A 20,360-nucleotide genomic window follows, 5' to 3' on the forward strand; every position below is an offset into this window, starting at 1 on the left:
ACATATGTAAATGTATATATATAAATACAAAAAGAGCCAGAATATCAAAATGGAATGAAATCTACTAGATTCCTCGGTGTACTAGTTGATGAAAAGTTGTCCTGGAAAGATCATATTCGTTTCCTACCTACACAAATTACTCATCACACAAAAAGACATTGGCCAGACTAGCCACCTCCTCTAACTACTTGGCTCCATTTGCCCCTCCGTTTAAGAAACTCAATATATTATCTTTCAACATTAATATACTCCAATTATTCACCTTCATCTACAAATACACATACCTCCCCGACAACCTACCTAAACCCTTCAATGTATTCTTCCAGGTTCATTCCCGAAACCATTCACTATATTCTTCCAGGTTCATTCCCTAAACCCTTAACTATATTCTTCCAGGTTCATTCCCTAAAACCCTTCACTGTATTCTTCCGGGTTCATTCCCTAAAACCCTTCACTGTATTCTTCCGGGTTCATTCCCTAAAACCCTTCACTGTATTCTTCCGGGTTCATTCCCTAAAACCCTTCACTGTATTCTTCCAGGTTCATTCCCTAAACCCTTCACTATATTCTTCCAGGTTCATTCCCTAAACCCTTCACTGTATTCTTCCAGGTTCATTCCCTAAACCATTCACTGTATTCTTCCAGGTTCATTCCCTAAACCCTTCACTGTATTCTTCCTGGTTCATTCCCTAAACCCTTCACTGTATTCTTCCTGGTTCATTCCCTAAACCCTTCACTGTATTCTTCCAGGTTCATTCCCTAAACCCTTCACTGTATTCTTCCAGGTTCATTCCCTAAACCCTTCACTGTATTCTTCCAGGTTCATTCCCTAAACCCTTCACTGTATTCTTCCAGGTTCATTCCCTAAACCCTTCACTGTATTCTTCCAGGTTCATTCCCTAAACCCTTCACTGTATTCTTCCAGGTTCATTCCCTAAACCCTTCACTGTATTCTTCCAGGTTCATTCCCTAAACCCTTCACTGTATTCTTCCAGGTTCATTCCCTAAACCCTTCACTGTATTCTTCCAGGTTCATTCCCTAAACCCTTCACTGTATTCTTCCAGGTTCATTCCCTAAACCCTTCACTGTATTCTTCCAGGTTCATTCCCTAAACCCTTCACTGTATTCTTCCAGGTTCATTCCCTAAACCCTTCACTGTATTCTTCCAGGTTCATTCCCTAAACCCTTCACTGTATTCTTCCAGGTTCATTCCCTAAACCCTTCACTGTATTCTTCCAGGTTCATTCCCTAAACCCTTCACTGTATTCTTCCAGGTTCATTCCCTAAACCCTTCACTGTATTCTTCCAGGTTCATTCCCTAAACCCTTCACTGTATTCTTCCAGGTTCATTCCCTAAACCCTTCACTGTATTCTTCCAGGTTCATTCCCTAAACCCTTCACTGTATTCTTCCAGGTTCATTCCCTAAACCCTTCACTGTATTCTTCCAGGTTCATTCCCTAAACCCTTCACTGTATTCTTCCAGGTTCATTCCCTAAACCCTTCACTGTATTCTTCCAGGTTCATTCCCTAAACCCTTCACTGTATTCTTCCAGGTTCATTCCCTAAACCCTTCACTGTATTCTTCCAGGTTCATTCCCTAAACCCTTCACTGTATTCTTCCAGGTTCATTCCCTAAACCCTTCACTGTATTCTTCCAGGTTCATTCCCTAAACCCTTCACTGTATTCTTCCAGGTTCATTCCCTAAACCCTTCACTGTATTCTTCCAGGTTCATTCCCTAAACCCTTCACTGTATTCTTCCAGGTTCATTCCCTAAACCCTTCACTGTATTCTTCCGGGTTCATTCCCTAAACCCTTCACTGTATTCTTCCGGGTTCATTCCCTAAACCCTTCACTGTATTCTTCCGGGTTCATTCCCTAAACCTATCAATGTATTCTTCCGGGTTCATTCCCTAAACCCTTCACTGTATTCTTCCGGGTTCATTCCCTAAACCCTTCACTGTATTCTTCCGGGTTCATTCCCTAAACCCTTCACTGTATTCTTCCGGGTTCATTCCCTAAACCCTTCACTGTATTCTTCCGGGTTCATTCCCTAAACCCTTCACTGTATTCTTCCGGGTTCATTCCCTAAACCCTTCACTGTATTCTTCCGGGTTCATTCCCTAAACCCTTCACTGTATTCTTCCGGGTTCATTCCCTAAACCCTTCACTGTATTCTTCCGGGTTCATTCCATAAACCCTTCACTGTATTCTTCCAGTTTCATTCCCAAATCCATGCATACAACCATAGAGAATTCTCTATCAGATACAGAGGTTCCATACTCTGTAATTCATATCTTCACATTACCAAAACATCCCTCAATAACTTCAAAGTGTAGACTAGGGGTCAGGGGTCAGTCTGATGGACCAGATGACCCAGTAATCTGCTCCCTGTAGCCACTCTCTCACACACACACATGATCAAACATGTTTTTTCTTGTATACGGAGTATATAATGGGCAGTTATAATTAGTATGCTCTGTTTAACAGGCTAAGCACCTTTTTGTACTTATATTTGTATGTTGTTTTTTGAGGTGTGGTTTTCATATCAGCCATTTTGGTTTTCCAACCTGCACACTGTTTTCATATGTTTTATATCTGCACTGTTTTGTCTTTAACATGTTTTCTGACCTGTGAATAAATAAAACCTAAAACCTACTCCAGCTGTATGTAACTGAGTGGTAAATAAGGAGTCTGGTCCTGTTACTCCAGCTGTGTAACTGAGTGGTAAATAAGGAGTCTGGTCCTGTTACTCCAGCTGTGTAACTGAGTGGTAAATAAGGAGTCTGATCCTGTTACTCCAGCTGTGTAACTGTGGTAAATAAGGAGTCTGATCCTGTTACTCCAGCTGTGTAACTGTGGTAAATAAGGAGTCTGGTCCTGTTACTCCAGCTGTGTAACTGTGGTAAATAAGGAGTCTGATCCTGTTACTCCAGCTGTGTAACTGTGGTAAATAAGGAGTCTGGTCCTGTTACTCCAGCTGTGTAACTGTGGTAAATAAGGAGTCTGATCCTGTTACTCCAGCTGTGTAACTGTGGTAAATAAGGAGTCTGGTCCTGTTACTCCAGCTGTGTAACTGTGGTAAATAAGGAGTCTGGTCCTGTTACTCCAGCTGTGTAACTGTGGTAAATAAGGAGTCTGGTCCTGTTACTCCAGCTGTGTAACTGTGGTAAATAAGGAGTCTGGTCCTGTTACTCCAGCTGTGTAACTGTGGTAAATAAGGAGTCTGGTTCAGATCAGGACGTCCCGTAGAGATCAGAGTTCATCCATATCTCCTGGATCACCATGTCCCTCCTCTCCATGCGTTCTACCCTCTCTGCATCCGCTGTCCTGTAGCTCACTTCCTCCCAGCAGTAAGCCAGCTGCCTGTCTGAGTCCGACAGCAGCGAGCAGTCAGTCATCTCCTCCTCTTCATCATCATCCTCCTCTTCCTGGCTCCTGCGTCTGTGTGTTTTGTGTGCGTGTGTTTTGTGTGTGTGGCGGAGACCTCTACAGGTCAGTCTGATAGACACAGCCAGCAGGGTGAGTAGCAGACCAACACACACACTGGAGGTGAACAGCAACGCTGCAGTCTCTGGGTGCTCTGGGGAGGAGAGGAGAGAAGGGGAGGAGAGGAGAGAAGAGGAGAGGAAAAGGGGGGGTTAATACAGAGATGGGTGATTTGCATACGTTTGTGTGTCTGTCTGTCTGTGTGTCTGTCTGTGTATCTGTCTGTGTGTCTGTCTGTGTATCTGTCTGTGTATCTGTCTGTCTGTGTGTCTGTCTGTGTCTGTCTGTGTATCTGTCTGTGTGTCTGTCTGTGTATCTGTCTGTCTGTGTGTCTGTCTGTGTCTGTCTGTGTGTCTGTCTGTGTATCTGTCTGTGTGTCTGTCTGTGTGTCTGTCTGTGTATCTGTCTGTGTATCTGTCTGTCTGTGTGTCTGTCTGTGTATCTGTCTGTGTGTCTGTCTGTGTGTCTGTCTGTGTATCTGTCTGTGTATCTGTCTGTCTGTGTATCTGTCTGTCTGTGTGTCTGTCTGTGTCTGTCTGTGTATCTGTCTGTGTATCTGTCTGTGTGTCTGTCTGTGTATCTGTCTGTGTATCTGTCTGTGTATCTGTCTGTGTATCTGTCTGTGTATCTGTCTGTGTGTCTGTCTGTGTATCTGTCTGTCTGTGTGTCTGTCTGTATCTGTGTGTGTCTGTCTGTGTATCTGTCTGTCTGTGTGTCTGTCTGTATCTGTCTGTGTATCTGTCTGTGTTAGCATGTGTGCGTGCCTGTACCTATAATATAGGAGTAAGTCATAACAGAGTTACTCATCATGACTCCTGTGTTTCCTGGTGTTCTGGAGCCCTTAGGATAGACAGCCACGTCTGCAGGACCCGGGTGGGCTGGGGGAGGACCCGGGTGGGCTGGGGGAGGACCAGGGTGGGCTGGGGGAGGACCCGGGTGGGCTGGGGGAGGACCCGGGTGGGCTGGGGGTGGACCGGGGGGAGAACCTGGGTGAGTTGGGAAAAATCATGAAAGAAAATAAATGAGTATTTCTCCCATTCTAATAGAGGTGTAGATTCCATCTCACATTCCAGTGTTGGAACTTGGAAACAAGACTGCATGGGATTTCTGTTACTATGGGACTCTGTGTAGCCAACGGCAACGTCCGCTTTAGGTATAATGCCGGGAGCCACTGGTGGATTTGATCGCTCTAATACAGTCCCACCTCCTCCAACAACACCACCAAAACAACTGCTATGCTGATGTTGGCTAAAGCGGATCTGACTGTATAGAGCCCTAATCCTAGTTGTGGATTAAAACACGATTGATGTAGGTTCTCCATTGAGTATGCTTTTTAGTCCAGAACTAGGCTTAATGTGCATCCGGGAAACCAGACCGTAACCAACTAAATAAAGCATTTCATGTTGTTTTATCCTTGCATAGTTGTCACGTCGCAGTGAGGAATCAACTGGGTTTTCATTATATATCGATGACAGTACCTTTGGGGTGTGAGGTGGGTCTGAGTAGTAGACCTGGGTCTGCTTCCTGCAGTAACGTCTGTGGTACTGTAGGGGAAAGCACAATGTTCCCTGTGAGGAATGTACTCCTATACTTCTCTGTCACACACACACACACACACACACACACACACACACACACTTCTCGCTCGTAACACACCAACTACTCTTACAGTCCATCCAAAAGAGGACTCTCAAAAGAGTCAAACACACAGAGATGAGCAGTGTTTTCTGTCAGACTTGTTGCGTTGGTAAGTAACCAGCCGAAAGGGAAACTGGTATTGTTTTGTGTATCAATGGAGACGATATGATCTGTCCAAAGGGACCTTTCAACACTGGTCGAAAGTTTAAACCCCCAAATTATTATATTCACAACAATGTCTGTCAGCTGATGGCCTCACAAAGAGCCTGGCATTTGAACCAATCACAGGAAGCGTCACAGGAAGGGACCGTATTCACAAAGCATCTCAGAGTAGGAGTGCCTGATTTAAGACCAGATCCCTCTGTCCATGTGGATCTAATTCATTATGATCTATCTAGAATCTGTCCATGTGAATCTAATTCATTATGATCTATCTAGAATCTGTCCATATGAATCTAATTCATTAGGATCTATCTAGAATCTGTCCATATGAATCTAATTCATTAGGATCTATCTAGAATCTGTCCATATGAATCTAATTCATTATGATCTATCTAAAATCTGTCCATATGAATCTAATTCATTATGATCCATCTAGAATCTGTCCATATGAATCTAATTCATTATGATCCATCTAGAATCTGTCCATATGAATCTAATTCATGATGATCTAAAAGGCAAAACTGGTCCTAGATCAGCCCTTCTACTCTGAGAGGTTTTGTGAATAACAGGGTTGGGCTCAATTCATAATTTTATCATTTACTCCTATTCAACTTGTGAGTTGAAATTTTAATTGAATTGGCCACACCCCACAGGATGTAGAATTTGAGTTTGAGTGACAGGAAGTAGAATTTAATTCAGTGCAATTCAAAGACATTCCACTCAGTCATACAACATGATCGTTTCATTGAATCTGACAGGTCGGTTTGATTGACTCTGACAGGTCGGTTTCATTGACAGGTCGGTTTCATTGAATCTGACATGTCGGTTTCATTGACAGGTCGGTTTCATTGAATCTGACAGGTCGGTTTCATTGACAGGTCGGTTTCATTGAATCTGACAGGTCGGTTTCATTGACAGGTCGGTTTCATTGACAGGTCAGTTTCATTGAATCTGACAGGTCGGTTTCATTGACAGGTCGGTTTCATTGAATCTGACAGGTCGGTTTCATTGACAGGTCGGTTTCATTGACAGGTCGGTTTCATTGAATCTGACAGGTCGGTTTCATTGAATCTGACAGGTCGGTTTCATTGACTCTGACAGGTCGGTTTCATTGAATCTGACAGGTCGGTTTTATTGAATCTGACAGGTCGGTTTCATTGACAGGTCGGTTTCATTGACAGGTCGGTTTCATTGAATCTGACAGGTCGGTTTCATTGACTCTGACAAGTCGGTTTTATTGAATCTGACAGGTCGGTTTCATTGACAGGTCGGTTTCATTGACAGGTCGGTTTTATTGAATCTGACAGGTCGGTTTCATTGACAGGTCGGTTTCATTGACAGGTCGGTTTCATTGACAGGTCGGTTTCATTGAATCTGACAGGTCGGTTTCATTGAATCTGACAGGTCGGTTTCATTGACTCTGACAGGTCGGTTTCATTGAATCTGACAGGTCGGTTTTATTGAATCTGACAGGTCGGTTTCATTGACAGGTCGGTTTCATTGACAGGTCGGTTTCATTGAATCTGACAGGTCGGTTTCATTGACTCTGACAAGTCGGTTTTATTGAATCTGACAGGTCGGTTTCATTGACAGGTCGGTTTCATTGACAGGTCGGTTTTATTGAATCTGACAGGTCGGTTTCATTGACAGGTCGGTTTCATTGACAGGTCGGTTTCATTGACAGGTCGGTTTCATTGACAGGTCGGTTTTATTGAATCTGACAGGTCGGTTTCATTGACAGGTCGGTTTCATTGACAGGTCGGTTTCATTGACAGGTCGGTTTCATTGAATCTGACAGGTCGGTTTCATTGAATCTGACAGGTCGGTTTTATTGACTGACAGGTCAGTTTCATTGACTCTGACAGGTCAGTTTCATTGACTCTGACAGGTCGGTTTCATTGACTCTGACAGGTCCGTTTCATTGATTCTGACAGGTCTGTTTCATTGACTCTGACAGGTCACACACAGCACTCCAACTCAGACACTTTATGAATACGGCCCTGGTCCTAGATTAGCGCTCCAACTCTGAGACGCTTCATGAATACAAGCCCTAATCCAATTACCATTCGCACGACAATGTCTGTTAGCCGATGACCACACAAAGGGCCTGGCATTTGGTCCAATCACAGGAAGCTCCACAGGAAGTGTGTCTGTCGGCGGAGCACTATAGATGCCATTCTCCCAGTCTATTTCTAACCTGGTGTTTTCTCTGTTGTCTTTGTGCTGTCTGGGGTCTGATGCCTGGGGACTTATTTATAAAGAGTATTTAAAAAAAAAAAAAAAAAGTTTTATTATTAAGAACTCGTCAGGGTCTCAACTTCCTGTTGCGAGGTGGAATAATACAATACACAAGATGAGGAGAATGGGAGAAACTCCCCAAATACAGGTACACCAAGCTTGTAGCATCATACCCAAGTGGACTTGAGGCTGTAATCGCTGCCAAAGGTGCTTCAACAAAGTATTGAGTAAAGGGTCTGAATACTTATGTGAAATGTGATATTTCCATTTTATATATTTAATACATTTGCATTTTTTTCTTTCTAAAAACCTGTTTTTGCTTTGTCTTTATGGGGTATTGTGTGTAGATTAATGAGGGGGGAAAACGATTTAGTCAATTTTAGAATAAGGCTGTAACGTAACAGAATGTGGAAAAAGTGAAGGGGTCTGAATACTTTCCGAATGCCTCTGTAAAAGGCAAAACTGATCCTACATCAGCACTCCGAGACGCTTCGTGAATACCAGAATTTTGTTCATATAGTCTTTTAACGTTTGTACTTAGAATAGCCAATTACACTTAGAAGAAATCCTACTATGACCTCAGACGAGCCATCAAACAGGCAAAGCGTTAATACAGGACTACAGGACTCATCGAATGTGGCAGCCCTTGCAAACGGTCACGGATTACAAAGGGAAATTCAGCCGCGAGCTGCCCAGTGACGTGAGCATACCAGACAGGCTAAATGCCTTCTATGCTCGCTTCGAGGCAAGCAACACTGAACCATGCATGAGAGCACCAGCTGTTCTGGACAACTGTGTGATCTCGGTCTCTGTTGCCGATTGCGAGTAAGACCTTTAAACAGGTTAACATTCAGACGGACTACCAGGACGTGTACTCAAAGCATGCACTGACCAGTTGGCAAGTGTCTTCACTGACATTTTCAACCTCTACCTGATCCAGTCTGTAATTCCTACATGTTTCAAGCAAACCACCATAGTACCTGTGCCCAAGAATGCCAAGGTAACCTGTCTAAATGACTATTGCCCCATAGCACTCACACTGGTCATGGCTCACATCAACACTATCATCCCAGAAATCCTAGACCCACTCCAATTTGCATACCGCCCCAAAAGATCCAAAGATGATGCCATCTCTATTGCACTCCACACGGCCCTTTCACACCTGGACAAAAGGAACACCTATGTGAGACTGCTGTTCATTGACTACAGCTCAGCGTTTAACACCATAGTGCCCTCAAAGCTCATCACTAAGCTAAGAACCCTGGGACTAAACACCTCCCTCTGCATCTGGATCCTGGACTTCCTAACGGGCCGCCCCCAGGTGGTAAGGGTAGGTAACAACACATTTGCCATGCTGATCCTCAACACAGGGGCCCCTCAGGGGTGCGTACTTAGTCCCCTCCAGTACTCCCTGTTCACTCATGACTGCGTGGCCAAGCACGACTCCAACACCATCATTAAGTTTTGCCAACGACACAACGGGGGTAGGCATGATCACCGTAAACGATGAGACAGCCTATAAGGAGGAGGTCAGAGACCTTGAAGTGTGGTGCAATGGCAACAACCTCTCCCTCAGCGTGATCAAGACAAAGGAGATGATCGTGGACTACAGGAAAAGGAGGGGCGAGTTCGCCCCCATTCTCATCGACGGGGCTGCAGTGGTGCAGGTTAAGAGCTTCAAGTTCCTTGGTGTCCACATCACCAACAAACTATCATGGTCCAAACACACCGAGACAGTCGTGAAGAGGGCACGACAACGCCTATTCCCTCTCAGGAGACTGAAAAGATTTGGCATGGGTCCCCGAATCCTTAAAGATTTCTACAGCTGCACCATCAAGAGCATCCTGACCAGTTGCATCACCGCCTGGTATGGCAACTGCTCGGCCTCCGACCGCAAGGCGCTACAGAGGGTAGTGCGTACGGCCCAGTAAATCACTGGGGCCAAGCTTCCAAGCTATACCAGGCGGTGTTAGAGGAAGGGCTGAGGAGGGCCCGGCAAGCGATACCGGAGCACCAAGTCTAGGTCCAAAAGGCTTCTTAACAGCTTTTACCCCCAAGCGATAAGACTGCTGAACAGCTAATCAAATGGCGACCCGGACTATTTACATTGACAACCCCTTTCTTTTTTTTTACGCTGCTACTTGCTGTTTATAATCTATGCAGTCACTTTACCCCTACCTACATGTACATATTACCTCTAACCTGTACCCCCATAGTCACTGTACCCCTACCTACATGTACATATTACCCAGACTAACCTGTACCCCATAGTCACTTTACCCCTACCTACATGTACATATTACCTCTAACCTGTACCCCCATAGTCACTGTACCCCTACCTACATGTACATATTACCTCTAACCTGTACCCCCATAGTCACTGTACCCCTACCTACATGTACATATTACCCAGACTAACCTGTACCCCATAGTCACTTTACCCCTACCTACATGTACATATTACCTCAATTACCTCGACTAACCTGTACCTCCGCACATTGACTCGGTACGGGTACCGTCTGTATATAGCCTCGTTATTGTTATTTTATTGTTGCTCTTTTATTTTTTTCCTTTATTTTATTTAGTAAAATATTTTTCTTAACTCTTATTTTTCTTAAAACTACATTGTTGGTTAAGGGCTTGTTAGTAAGCATTTCACGGTAAGATCGACACCTGTTGTATTCTGTTCTACACCTACCCTAACCAGAAACCGTGGATCGATGGCGGCATTGGCGCATAACTGAAAGCGCGAACCACTGCATTTAACCATGGAAAGGTGACTGGGAATATGGACGAATACAAACAGTGTAGTTATTCCTTCCGCAAGCCAATCAAACAAGCGAAATGTGAGTATAGAGACGAAGTGGAGTCGCAATTCAACGGCTCAGACACGAGACGTATGTGGCAGGGTCTATTAGTCATATTCTATTAGTCATATTCTATTAGTTCTATTCTATTAGTTATATTCTATTAGTTCTATTCTATTAGTCATATTCTATTAGTCATATTCTATTAGTTCTATTCTATTAGTTCTATTCTATTAGTTCTATTCTATTAGTCATATTCTATTAGTTCTATTCTATTAGTTCTATTCTATTAGTTCTATTCTATTAGTCATATTCTATTAGTTCTATTCTATTAGTCATATTCTATTAGTTCTATTCTATTAGTTCTATTCTATTAGTTCTATTCTATTAGTCATATTCTATTAGTTCTATTCTATTAGTTCTATTCTATTAGTTATATTCTATTAGTTATATTCTATTAGTCATATTCTATTAGTTATATTCTATTAGTTCTATTCTATTAGTTATATTATATTAGTCATATTCTATTAGTTATATTCTATTAGTTCTATTCTATTAGTCATATTCTATTAGTCATAATCTATTAGTTATATTCTATTAGTCATATTCTATTAGTTATATTCTATTAGTCATATTCTATTAGTTATATTCTATTAGTTATATTCTATTAGTTATATTCTATTAGTTATATTCTATTAGTCATAATCTATTAGTTATATTCTATTAGTCATATTCTATTAGTTATATTCTATTAGTCATATTCTATTAGTTATATTCTATTAGTCATAATCTATTAGTTATATTCTATTAGTTATATTCTATTAGTTATATTCTATTAGTCATATTCTATTAGTTATATTATATTGTAAGACCATAGAGGTATTTTCCTACCACAGGAGTAGAGTACAGTCAGGTACTTCCTGGTTCCAGGGTAGCAGGGGTCTCTGAAGGTCTGGTTGTCTACGGCGACAACACACCTCTGTTTGCTGTAGCAGCTCTGTGACAGCGTGTGAACCGCATTGTGATTCAAACACTCTACATCAACACACAGAGAGAGACAGAGAGACAGAGAGACAGAGAGAGAGACAGAGAGAGAGAGAGAGAAAGAGAGAGAGAGAGAGAGGATCAACTAAAGACAAGCATGGAGGCATGTTAACGGTCCAACTCCATCAAGCATTTAATTATTGCATCAGTTTTGGGATCTTTGCGTGTGAATGCATAGTACCTGAAAGTGTGCATTCCCATAACCTTCAGAGTAAATGTTTTGACAGTGTTGAAAGTGAATTGATGCCGATCCTGCGTTCATCACCAAGTGAGAAAGTGGAAATTACCAGTCATAAATACCAGTTGGAATGCATTCACGTGCTTTGAACTGCTGGAGAAAAGCTGATTGGCTAATGAACAACAAGCTGTGTCTACCATCAACTAAAAGTACAGATATCATGCTTGTAAATAAATTTACAGTGTTCAAAAAAACATATTAATAGCAAAAAATAAATCAATCTGCCTTTTTTTAACTGAGAGCTTCGACTTTACCTTAAAGTCCTTTCGGAAGATTTTCTTGTCAAGCCGATCTCATGTTTAAAAAATATATATTTTTATAAAATATGTTATGTTGTTGCATTTAACGGCCCGAAAAAGCTGTTATCGAGGTGACGTCAGAGTTCAGCATGGTAGGAGAAGTCGGAGCTCAGGGACGATAGACGAGTTAACCACTCGCAATTACCAGTTGGAAGGGCGTTGAAGTGGAATTTTGACCAGTTTTATGTGGTAAATACCACCATCCCACTTGGTTATGAACACAGCGTGAGTCTCTCCTCTGCTGTCCACTCACCAAACGGAGGTGTTCCTCTGTCCTGTGAGGGACAGGTGTGACCCAGACCCCTACCGTAAGCAGCTGTATAGATGAGCAGCACTCTGGGGGGCTTACAGCGTAACGTCAGCTTCTCTCCCTCACACACCACACTGCTCTTATGCTCAGCTGACAAAGAGGAGGAGGAGAGGGGGGGGGGGCAACAGGAGAGACAAGAACAAACACAAACTTGCTTTGTGATGTATATTTTTCTGACAGAAATACTGCAGGTATGTGGGGTGGGGGGGGGGTCTCACTTTAGTCAGCAAAGTTTGTTCACACAGTACAGTTTAGGGTCAGAAAGACAGAGAGGTGGACAGAGAGAAAGAGGGACAGAGAGAGACAGGGACAGAGAGAGAGAGAGACAGTGAGGGAGAGAGAAAGACGGGGACAGTGAGAGAGAGAGGTGGACAGAGAGAAAGAGGGACAGAGAGAGACAGGGACAGAGAGAGAGAGAGACAGTGAGGGAGAGAGAAAGACGGGGACAGTGAGAGAGAGAGGTGGACAGAGAGAAAGAGGGACAGAAAGAGAGAGAGACAGCGAGGGAGAGAGAAAGATGGGGACAGTGAGAGAGGTGAACAGAGAGAAAGAGGGACAGAGAGAGACAGGGACAGAAAGAGAGAGAGACAGCGAGGGAGAAAGACGGGGACAGTGAGAGAGAGAGAGATGGACAGAGAGAAAGAGGGACAGAGAGAGACAGGGACAGAAAGAGAGAGAGACAGCGAGGGAGAGAGAAAGACGGGGACAGTGAGAGAGAGAGGTGGACAGAGAGAAAGAGGGACAGAGAGAGACAGGGACAGAAAGAGAGAGAGACAGCGAGGGAGAGAGAAAGATGGGGACAGTGAGAGAGAGAGGTGGACAGAGCGAAAGAGGGACAGAAAGAGAGAGAGGAGGTGAGGGAGAGAGAAAGACGGGGACAGTGAGAGGGCGAGAGGGGGACAGAGAGAGTGGTAGCGTACAGTACTCACTAGGTTTACACTTGTAGGTGACGTGGAGGTACTTGATGATCCCAGGACAGGGGTCGGGCCCAAACACCAGGTGATTGACAGGTAGCTGACAGTCTCTGTGGCTCTGACACTCTGACAGTAACTTCTACAGAAAGCACCAGGTGATTGACAGGTAGCTGACAGTAACTTCTACGGCAAACAACAACATGGTAACCCTAACAGACACTTTTTGGCCGGGATTCAATCCGATCTCCCCATTCCGGCTATGAACCTCTTAAAGGTAATGTTCCAGCGTTCGAAGAGACTGCATTGGTGGTAAACGCTGCAAATTACCTTTAAATGTCAAGCGTGATATAACCCATCTCTACTGATCTATAACATCTCTACTGATCTATAACCCATCTCTACTGATCTATAACATCTCTACTGATCTATAACACATCTCTACTACTGATCTATAACACATCTCTACTGGTCTATAACACATCTCTACTGATCTATAACACATCTCTACTGGTCTATAACACATCTCTACTGGTCTATAACAGATCTCTACTGATCTATAACATTTCTACTGATCTATAACATCTCTACTGATCTATAACACATCTCTACTGATCTATAACACATCTCTACTGATCTATAACATCTCTACTGATCTATAACACATCTCTACTGATCTATAACACATCTCTACTGATCTATAACACATCTCTACTGGTCTATAACATCTCTACTGATCTATAACACATCTCTACTGCTGATCTATAACATCTCTACTGATCTATAACATCTCTACTGATCTATAACACATCTCTACTGATCTATAACACATCTCTACTGGTCTATAACATCTCTACTGATCTATAACACATCTCTACTGATCTATAACACATCTCTACTAATCTATAACACATCTCTACTACTAATCTATAACACATCTATACTACTGATCTATAACACATCTATACTGATCTATAACGCATCTCTACTGATCTATAACACATCTCTACTGATCTATAACACATCTCTACTGATCTATAACACATCTCTACTACTGATCTATAACACATCTCTACTAATCTATAACACATCTCTACTACTGATCTATAACACATCTCTACTGGTCTATAACACATCTCTACTGATCTATAACATCTCTACTGATCTATAACATCTCTACTACTAATCTATAACACATCTCTACTGCTCTATAACACATGTACTGATCTATAACACATCTCTACTGATCTATAACATCTCTACTACTGATCTATAACACATCTCTACTGATCTATAACACATCTCTACTGATCTATAACATCTCTACTGATCTATAACATCTCTACTACTAATCTATAACACATCTCTACTGATCTATAACACATCTCTACTACTGATCTATAACACATCTCTACTGATCTATAACACATCTCTACTGATCTATAACACATCTCTACTACTAATCTATAACACATCTCTACTGGTCTATAACACATCTCTACTGATCTATAACATATCTACTGATCTATAACACCTCTCTACTACTGATCTATAACACATCTCTACTACTGATCTATAACACATCTCTACTGATCTATAACACATCTCTACTACTGATCTATAACACATCTCTACTGATCTATAACACATCTCTACTGATCTATAACACATCTCTACTACTGATCTATAACACATCTCTACTGATCTATAACACATCTCTACTGATCTATAACACATCTCTACTACTGGTCTATAACACATCTCTACTACTGATCTATAACACATCTCTACTGATCTATAACACATCTCTACTGATCTATAACACATCTCTACTACTGATCTATAACACATCTCTACTGGTCTATAACACATCTCTACTACTGATCTATAACACATCTCTACTGGTCTATAACACATCTCTACTGATCTATAACATCTCTACTGATCTATAACATCTCTACTACTAATCTATAACACATCTCTACAGCTCTATAACACATGTACTGATCTATAACACATCTCTACTGGTCTATAACACATTTCTACTGATCTATAACACATCTCTACTGATCTATAACATCTCTACTGATCTATAACACATCTCTACTACTGCTCTATAACACATCTATACTGATCTATAACACATCTCTACTACTGGTCTATAACACATCTCTACTGATCTATAACACATCTCTACTGATCTATAACACATCTCTACTGATCTAAAACACATCTCTACTGATCTATAACACATCTCTACTGATCTATAACACATCTATACTGATCTATAACACATCTCTACTGACTGGATTGAATCCCAGCCGATATCTCTATGTAGCCTTGGTTTTGGGTGTTATACTTTAATTCTGAAAATAAAATGAGCCACTACTATAATACTTTACCACCTTTTAAAAACTTATTCTGAATAACTTTATTATTCCCAGAAGGAACCTGCGTCTGTCAGAGTGAATATTCTAAGACCCCACAGATATTCCAGAGAGAGAGAGAGAAACAGAGAGAGAGAGAGAGAGAGAGAGAAAGAGAAAGAGAAAGAGAAAGAGACAGAGACGAGTCTAATAATTCATGATCAAGAAGTTAAACTTACACCTACTTGAAGAGTCGGTCGAAATGTTTCTATATGATTCCTTGCCTATGGGGATTGATCAACTCAGGCATACATGTCATGGATGCTTACCACGTTACACAAAACATTGAATGACTCGATCATTCGGCAGAGTGAAACTGCGGGAAAATACCTATTCCGGTGCAACAAAAGCATTCCTACGACGGAACAATGTGTGACCACTAAAACAAACACACCTGTAGAGCGGTAAACGCGGAACAGCTGTAGTTCGCCGCTCTGGCGTCCGCAGCCGTCACGTCGTCGTTGGTGCAGAGCCGTGCGTCGGCACGTCCGTAAAACGCCGACTGGATAGAGATGGTGGAGTGGCGTGGACAGTAGAGACGCAACTGCTGCCCGTCGCACGCATGCACAGAGTGACTGGTAGTGATCCGGGACAGGTATTCTGTTAAGAGAAATCAATTGATCCTTACAAGACAGTGACAGTCCTCAATCACCAATCAATTCAATTGATCCTTATAAGACAGTGAAACTCCTCAATCACCAATCAATTCAATTGATCCTTATAAGACAGTGACACTCCTCAATCACCAATCAATTAAATTGATCGTGGTTTACTGATCAACCAAGACACTAAATATTCAACAATTATGGATGATGAAGACGATGATGAAGAAGATAATTATGATGTAATCGTCTTATTCAAAAGTAATTAAAATCAATAGGCCTACATTAAAACAAATTCATCATCACCACACCTTTCTTCATTATTATCACCATCACCACACCACCTATCATTATTACCATCACCACACCACCTATCATTATTACCATCACCACACCACCTATCATTATTACCATCACCACACCACCTATCATTATTACCATCACCACACCACCTATCATTATTACCATCACCACACCACCTATCATTATTACCATCACCACACCACCTATCATTATTACCATCACCACACCACCTATCATTATTACCATCACCACACCACCTATCATTATTACCATCACCACACCACCTATCATTATTACCATCACCACACCACCTATCATTATTACCATCACCACACCACCTATCATTATTACCATCACCACACCACCTATCATTATTACCATCACCACACCACCTATCATTATTACCATCACCACACCACCTATCATTATTACCATCACCACACCACCTATCATTATTACCATCACCACACCACCTATCATTATTACCATCACCACCACACCACCTATCATTATTACCATCACCACCACACCACCTATCATTATTACCATCACCACACCTATTATTATTACCATCACCACACCACCTATCATTATTACCATCACCACACCACCTATCATTATTACCATCACCACACCAATCTTCATCACTACACCAATATTCATCACCACCACACCTATCATCATCATCATCATCATCATCATCATCATCACACTAACTTGAGAAATCAGCCAGTCCGTCCATGCCAGAGCAGGAGCTCCAGAGCAGCAGCGAGAGGTAGAGCAGGTTAATCCCGGACCGAGAGCAGCTCAGCCCGCCGTGGGAACCCGACCAGCTCATGGCTCCTCGCATTCCCGCTCCGTGAGATCATGTTCGGGGGCTCGCCTCTCTCCTCAAGTCTCCACGCTTCCGACAGGAAAGGCGGACTTATCGGAATGATACATGATCACGCCACATAGCCTTCAACTACACCTGCGCCAAGTTATGACTTTGACTCCACACAGACATTCAGAAATAAAGGGAAATAACAGTCTATGTAGTTTATATCAAAGTACAGCAGATAACAACACAGTTACGGCGCGTTGATGTTCCCGAAACAAAACCGTTTTCTCTTTTTTTCAGCGTAGTCCCTTTAAAAAAAACACCCCAGTGCCTTCACCCAAAACGTCCGCAAAAGAAGGAAAACTGTTAGAATTAAAGTAACTTGTCTCCTTCCTGTAGGATAGTGATAGTAGTCTGGTTGACACCAGATCCAGAATATCTTCGATGTGTAGTCGCGTCAGCCAGGCTGTATAGTCCCTAGCATTGACGTCACCGGACACGGGCTTTCCCGAATGATTTTTGTCTCAATCCGGAGTCGATTTTCCTTTCCGGGGATGGTGTAAAACTAGCTACACACTGCAATGAATACTCCAAACATGAGCCCTGGCCTGCCCTGCCTTTTATTATTTTGTGCTGCCTTAATAAACCAGAATTTCTGTGTAAAAAATAAAGTCTTTTTTTTGGATTCGTCAGAAACAAATATATTTCGGCGGGAGCGGGCGATTCTTCAGCTCAAAGATGAGAAGGAGAACCTGAGGTAAACTTTGTTAGCTTGCTATTACTATAGCCTATTTTGTTCGCTTATGATGATGTTATTCACAGAGTTATTGACTTCATATTAAGCCAGATTCGAGTAATTTACATTTCAATATGTTGACTCAAAAGCTGCCCTGACAGATAAAGTTATGCTAACTAACTAACTAACTTGAGGGACTAACGTTACCCAGTCTAGCTAGCAGTGCTGCTTCATTAATTAGCAACCTAGCAAATTTTACGAGCAGGGTTTTGACAGTACAGTTATTGATTAGTTATCTGGACACTGAATCCAACTGCTGAAGCTCTTGTGAGGGTTGAAAATATGCTTGGCCTATCATGGGAACAGTGTGTGTGTGCTGGAAGTAACATTGTGCACCAGATAGTGTAACTAGCTGAGAGGCTGTGGTTAACCTTGAGCGGGAACAGTATGTTAAATGAGGACACATACATAGAAAACAATGTTTCAAGGCGGGAACAATATGTTGAGCTATTGACACATGCATAGAAAACAATGAGGTAATCTGCAACACCGGACAGCAGGAGCGCCTGTGGGCTGGGACCAGCCTGTGCGCCAACGATAGGCTGAGTAAGTCTAAACCACACTCAGCCTCTACTCTGACAGGCCGGCTCAGAAGCGGGAACTATTTCTGTCAAAGTATATAAGAAGAACTCTGTAAGAATAAGCCAGTTCTCTGTTCTGCCTTGCGAGGTGTTACAGTGAACCCGTATATACGAAAATTGCATTTACCATTTATTGCTTGAGTTTAATAAAAGTACTTATAGTATATTCAGTGACTCTGCATCACATTTATCCTGATACCAGATTTGATTGACGCAACCCTAACACTCTGTTAACCACCTGACAAAAGTATTACCAACTAAACAATTACTGTCTAATCAAGTACTGTCCAAATATGCTAAAAATTACTAATAAAGATAGCTAGCTAGCATGACGTCATCTCAATTAGCTAGCTAACGTTACGTTATCTGTTTAAAAACAACTAAGCTGGATAGCTGTTAATATTGTTTCAAATTTATAGGAGATGGACATACGGATTTGAAGATGCAGCTCAGAAAACATAGACGGTTGTTATATTTGCAGGAGTAAGTGAATAGAGTGTGTGTGTGTGTGTTTTTACAATACAATTATTTAGCATCTAGCTACATAGATGGGTTGGCTGACAACAACATACGAAAATGATGTGCGCGCTTCCATGGGGCATAATAACATGCTGACCAGACCGGACACGTCGCGTGCACGAGCGTCGCAAGGTAAATGTAGAAATCCATGTTATTCAATTATTACACCCACACTGCTCGTGCGCGCCCAACGAGCGTCTGCGTTGCCATAGGATTGAAATAGAACTTTCTATTTCTGACGCAGATCGCGCTGCAAGTCCCGCCTCTCCCATCTCCTCATTGGTTTATAGAAGCAGGTACCCACGTGCCAACTCCTCATTGGTTATACCCACCTGGGTGATTGAAAGACGAACTGTTTTGCCGGTTGTCGTGGTAATACTATGAACGTTTAGATGCCAATCACCATATAAATTCAAAGATGAAAAAGCCTGGAAGGAGGAGAGATGACTAGAAACGATTTGGTTGGCTGTTTTATGTGTGGATTAATTGTCGGAGTAGAGGACCTTGTGCATTTCAGGTAAAATAACAACTCAATGTTTATATATCCCAGGACAAATTAGCTAGCAACAGCAAGCTAGCTAAATAGGACAAATTAACGTTAGCTAGCAAGTGCAAGCTAACTAGCTAAATTGCCATACATGTTTAATGCTTTTCGACCTGTCCCCAAATTAATGTAATTGGTTCAGAGTTTGTTTTGATATTCTAACCTGCGTGTTGTGATCGTGTTTGTGGTAGGGGGACAAATTACATTTATGCACGATAGCGCGGTTTGGGTTCCGTGTAAGTCAGCCTGTTGTAATTCTGAATGGCCAGATTTCTAGCAAGAATGACACTGTCATGTGTGGGAATCATAAGTGGGTTATTTCAACATGTTTCATTATGTTGTTGATACCATGTCTTGTTTTGACTGATTTCATGTCAATGGCAAATATGCCAAACATTCGCTAGTTAGCTAACCAACAACTGTAACAATGTATTTGAAACAACAAGTGGTCATTGTGCAAATGTATTTGTTTTCAATAAACACGACCATCTAAACCAACCTCATCTGCAGTAATGTGGCCAACATCAACATGAGACTTTAAAAAAAATTCTTGCCAATCATATTTTGGACATGGTTTATTTAAACATTGCAACAAAATGATAAATACTTTTTCCAACAATTGTTCTTAATGG

General features: G+C 42.0%; 1 protein-coding gene across 3 annotated transcripts; it reads right to left on the bottom strand.

The window, feature by feature from the left end:
* Nucleotides 1-1,750: 1,750 nt before the first annotated feature.
* Nucleotides 1,751-17,798, bottom strand: eva1c (eva-1 homolog C (C. elegans)). Of its 3 annotated transcripts, none has more exons than XM_071364960.1 (8): nucleotides 17,186-17,798; nucleotides 15,958-16,163; nucleotides 13,156-13,279; nucleotides 12,224-12,316; nucleotides 11,227-11,370; nucleotides 4,969-5,034; nucleotides 4,261-4,476; nucleotides 1,751-3,584 (listed from the first exon to the last, which is right to left on the bottom strand). In XM_071364960.1, exons 1-8 carry the CDS (start codon nucleotides 17,316-17,318, stop codon nucleotides 3,238-3,240), a joined length of 1,329 nt encoding a protein of 442 aa, XP_071221061.1. In that variant the 5' UTR covers nucleotides 17,319-17,798; the 3' UTR covers nucleotides 1,751-3,237. The 3 variants fall into 3 exon arrangements, with proteins under 3 accessions (XP_071221061.1, XP_071221060.1, XP_071221059.1); XM_071364959.1 differs by having other exon boundaries at nucleotides 4,261-4,452; nucleotides 12,170-12,316; nucleotides 17,186-17,796; XM_071364958.1 differs by having other exon boundaries at nucleotides 12,170-12,316; nucleotides 17,186-17,796.
* Between the last annotated feature and the right edge of the window lie 2,562 nt (nucleotides 17,799-20,360).

Source organism: Salvelinus alpinus, chromosome 24 (genome assembly GCF_045679555.1).
Source record: "Salvelinus alpinus chromosome 24, SLU_Salpinus.1, whole genome shotgun sequence".
In the NCBI taxonomy this organism is placed as follows: domain Eukaryota; kingdom Metazoa; phylum Chordata; class Actinopteri; order Salmoniformes; family Salmonidae; genus Salvelinus; species Salvelinus alpinus.

Coding starts and splice junctions, on each gene's coding strand:
- eva1c (XM_071364958.1), bottom strand. CDS start 17,318: ATGCGAGGAGCCATGAGCTGGTCGGGTTCCCACGGCGGGCTGAGCTGC. Junction 11,371..12,169: donor CAGAGGAACACCTCCGTTTG/GTGAGTGGACAG, acceptor GTGTTGATGTAG/AGTGTTTGAATCACAATGCG. Junction 3,585..4,260: donor GACTTACTCCTATATTATAG/GTACAGGCACGC, acceptor TCTCCTCCCCAG/AGCACCCAGAGACTGCAGCG.